The sequence below is a fragment of the Limulus polyphemus genome, unplaced genomic scaffold (assembly GCF_000517525.1).
Source record: "Limulus polyphemus unplaced genomic scaffold, Limulus_polyphemus-2.1.2 Scaffold1536, whole genome shotgun sequence".
NCBI lineage: Eukaryota > Metazoa > Arthropoda > Merostomata > Xiphosura > Limulidae > Limulus > Limulus polyphemus.
In genome coordinates, this window is record NW_013667146.1 from 115,849 (window position 1) to 119,812 (window position 3,964).

A 3,964-nucleotide genomic window follows, 5' to 3' on the forward strand; every position below is an offset into this window, starting at 1 on the left:
CGCTAAAGTTTCGTCGGAACGAATTTACGGAAAATCAATTAACGAACGAACAGTAGGATGTTTTCTATACCACTCACTCTATCACGTGCAGTGTTACCTATCTAAAATGTATTGTAGATCATGACATCGTATAGTGTTACACCAATGACAAATGTTTTTTTTTGTATTGCTTGTTGTGTAGATTATTTTCTATATCTTGTGTATTGTATGATTTAATATGTTAGGCCTTTTAATTTCTAATGCTTAACCAGTTATCGGCGTTTAAACCGGAACTTTTAGTGTTATTATACTGCATACATGAGAAGCGTTTCAGAGAATTTTTTTTATCTAACACATTATCTCTAACGTATATATGCCTAACATACAAGTTTATTTTTTGGGTATAAAACGTCCAATAATTTTATCAATCTAAAATACCTCTTTAGTACAAATGAATATTACTAAGAACTTTTGTGAAAATTCTGTTAATATTCTAGATAAGAAAATTTCCTACTATGATCATGTCTACAAACTGTCACTGGAAGAATAAGAACTTTAAAAATAAACGAAGAACTGACTCATTTATTCTTAAAAAGAAAAACCAGCCCCTCTCGGAAATAACACCAGTTAAAAAATTGTGACCGCTTCGAACAGCATTTTAACGATCCTTCTCTTTTTGATAAAGAAACTACCTTAGTTAGTTTCCTGTTTGACAAATAAGTGTTTTTTTCCCCCTTTCTCACGTGTGCTGTAAATTCTGTATTTCTACCCCTATTTTTACTTGATATTTATCATTTCCTTGTGATAATTTTCTACGTTTAATTCTTACCTTTTTATTTCTATCTATTTAGTATTACCTTGTTAATCGATCTTTACGTCGTCTTTTTTTCTTACTTTATTGATACTCAATATAGCATCATAAAAATTCATATTGATAGTTACGTTTGCCATAATTTAATGGCAGGAATTTAATATTATCAAATAGTTGAAACATAAATATGTATGAAACTAAAGATTTCTAACACAGTATATACTACAGGTAAAACAGAAATCTTTCTTTGCTACTTACCCTTTCTTACATATATATATATATATATTACAACATAGAACATTATTCAGAAATGTGGCTTTAGTAAGTAAATTTACTTTACTCAGTCAATACTTAAAATAATGGATCAAGATATGTGGCCAATTATGCTTCACATTTTCAACCGTAGATTTTTTTTATATAAAAGTGACAGTCAATCATACTGTTTCGTTAAGACTAAGAGGAGCGTAGAGGCTGCCGACTTGTAACCCTCCTTCTGGTTAATAGTTTAAAATTATTGAAGGCTATGCCTGAACAATTTGGACTTGTGACCTAGTCAGCCTGTGTATTGCATAAGAGTTCATTCAAGTTGAAAAATACCTTTATGTATTTGGTGACAATTGAAGAAAGTTTACACCCGTGGTGGGCAGAGCACAGATAGCCCATTGTGCAACTTTGTGCTTAATTACAAACAAACAAACTAGCAGTACAAGTCCACAGACATGGCACTGTGCCACTAGGGGGACATTTTAGTGTCATAAATTACTCTGTAGCTGTCAGCAGAGAGTCTGGAGATGCAGTTCTCAAAAATCTTAGATAATAAGAAATATGAAACTATTGATTTTTAGAGCATTATAGACTCTATAGTATAAAATTTGCCGTAATTTTATACTATTTATCCTCCAACTGATTAGCAAAAGTGACATTGTATCACTTAAATATTACTTTTATTGAATATCTGCCAAAAATAGAAAGGATGTTTTGTTGTTGTTGTTTTTTTTTGTTACCTGAAGCACAGAATTGCAAAGAAATTTATTATAAAAATAGAAAGGAGTTTTTTTTTTAACTGAAGTAGTTTACTTACAAAATAAACCAATTAAAAATACACACTTCTCATTGAAGCAAAAATTTTCTCAGGCATTTGTTGCGTGAAAAATCAGTTTGTTCTTATGATAAGTTTAATAATGTACAAGGTTTAAGTGCAGTTTACTTATTATCCAAGTGATTTCAACCATTAAAGTTTTCATAGACCATTAAAGTAAACAATAAAGTAATCTACACTGTGAACTGAGAAAAAAAACAGTTTGAACTTGGGTAAATCTAACGTTATATAATCAGTCGATAAGAATAAACTCTATATAAATTATAAGTAAATTAAAGAACCAATGGGATCTTAATCAGTTTTGTAGTTTTTTCACTTTAAATATCGAAACCTGGATTCTAGCATCGTAAGTCCGCAGACATACCACTGTGTCACTGGGGAGCTATACTGCTAGAAACCAGGTTTCGATACCTGTGGTGGGCAGAGCACAGATAGCTCTTTGTGTAGCTTTGTGATTAATAACAAACAACAACAGCCACTAAAATGAATGTCTAACAGAGCCAGAGGAAAAAAAAAAACAAGCATTCCTTATATCTTCTGCAACATCTCCTAAAGAGAAAACCTGACAATGATGAAATAATAGACATTTTACAAAGAACAGTGAAATATTAATCTCTCTCAAATTGATGGAAAACTTTTTATTATGTCTCTATGTTACGAGTAACTGTATAACTAATATCCAATAATTCTGTTGTGTCAATTATTAAGTTGTTAAGAATGTGACTAAAATAAAGCAGACAACAATTAATAAATGTTTCTAGAATTTTATACCAAAGTTTACATGAAAACACTATACAAAAAAAATCTAAGAAGCTGTCCCCCTTTGTTTAGAAAACTCAGGCTTCTTTTATTCAAGATCATAAAAATTGAGATGACCAAGTTTGTTGTTATTCACACTTTCCAGATCAGAACAAATGTGCAATCCTGATGATAATTACATTATACCCTAGTTATTGTAATTTACATTTTTTGAATTGAACATTTCAATGTTTTTTGAATGATTAATAAATTTATCAGATATTCTTTATTACTAAGAAATGATTCTTTTTTTTTCCACTACTTTATATGCAAACTGCTAAGAAATCCAAAGTTACCATTATAAAGTTTGAGATAAAGTTGGCCTTACTTAATACAATGACTTAGAACATGTATTTTCTAACAATGTCATATTATAGAACGTTTCTAAAATGTAATAAAATAGAAACTTGTATTTTTTTCTTTTGAGGGTACTGTTGGAATCTTGCACAGTTAAAATTTAGAAAACGCTTTTCTTTCGACAATACTAAGTGTTATATCAGGCACACACAAGATATATACAAATATATAAATACTGGTATTATACACTATATACATGGAAAAACTCTAACTTGAAAAAACAAATGAAAAATGTTCTAGTTTTCTTGTAGCAGTAAATACACACAAAACTTTTTGCAGTTTAACTTCATCAAAGTTGAATTGGCACCAAGGACCTGCATAGATTTGTTTCTTTAATAAATTCAGACTGAATTAATGAAGCTAAAAGCTGTATTTCTTCTTGCCGAACTTTTCATCATCACATTTAAGCTGATTCAGTTACTTTTATTCCTTATGTAAATGCAGAGTTTATAGCTAAGAAGTAAGCTCTTTCACTGTAGACAGAAGCTAAGCATAGCACCATTGCAACTGACTTGGATAATCATTTAAAGCCATGGTCCAGCTTCTTTTTCTATTACTGCTGAAGCATCATTACGTCCCATTACCCTGAACAGGTTCATAAGATCGGTTAATGCTGTTGGCTCTCTATGTCTTGCTTCCCACAGATCAAGTATGTGCTCAGTTGGGCTTGCTTTAGTTGCAAAATAATTTAAATACCTGTAAATTAACACAATTCAACAGGACTATAATTAGAAATTTCTTATAAATGTTAGAAATGAAAGATTGAATAAAAATGCTGACAAGATTTATAAAGTCTAAAACATTGATCAGTTAAAATAGTTATATCACAATATAATAAAACTTAAGGGTCAAAAGACAGAGGCATCACTAGGTACTGGCACATGGGGGGGGGGGGGCACCCCCTAATCCCTGTGTGTGGT

General features: G+C 30.7%; 1 protein-coding gene across 3 annotated transcripts in view; it reads right to left on the bottom strand.

The window, feature by feature from the left end:
• Positions 1–2,637: 2,637 nt before the first annotated feature.
• Positions 2,638–3,964, bottom strand: part of LOC106463995 (netrin receptor UNC5C-like) — a 71,216-nt gene continuing 69,889 nt past the window's right edge. For 2 of the 3 annotated variants that reach the window (XM_022391653.1, XM_013924098.2), the window contains one exon: positions 2,638–3,740. In XM_022391653.1, coding sequence (XP_022247361.1) covers positions 3,569–3,740 — 172 coding nt within the window. In that variant the 3' untranslated portion in view covers positions 2,638–3,568. The remainder of the gene's footprint in view (positions 3,741–3,964) is intronic. The other variant, XM_022391654.1, reaches the window with a different exon arrangement.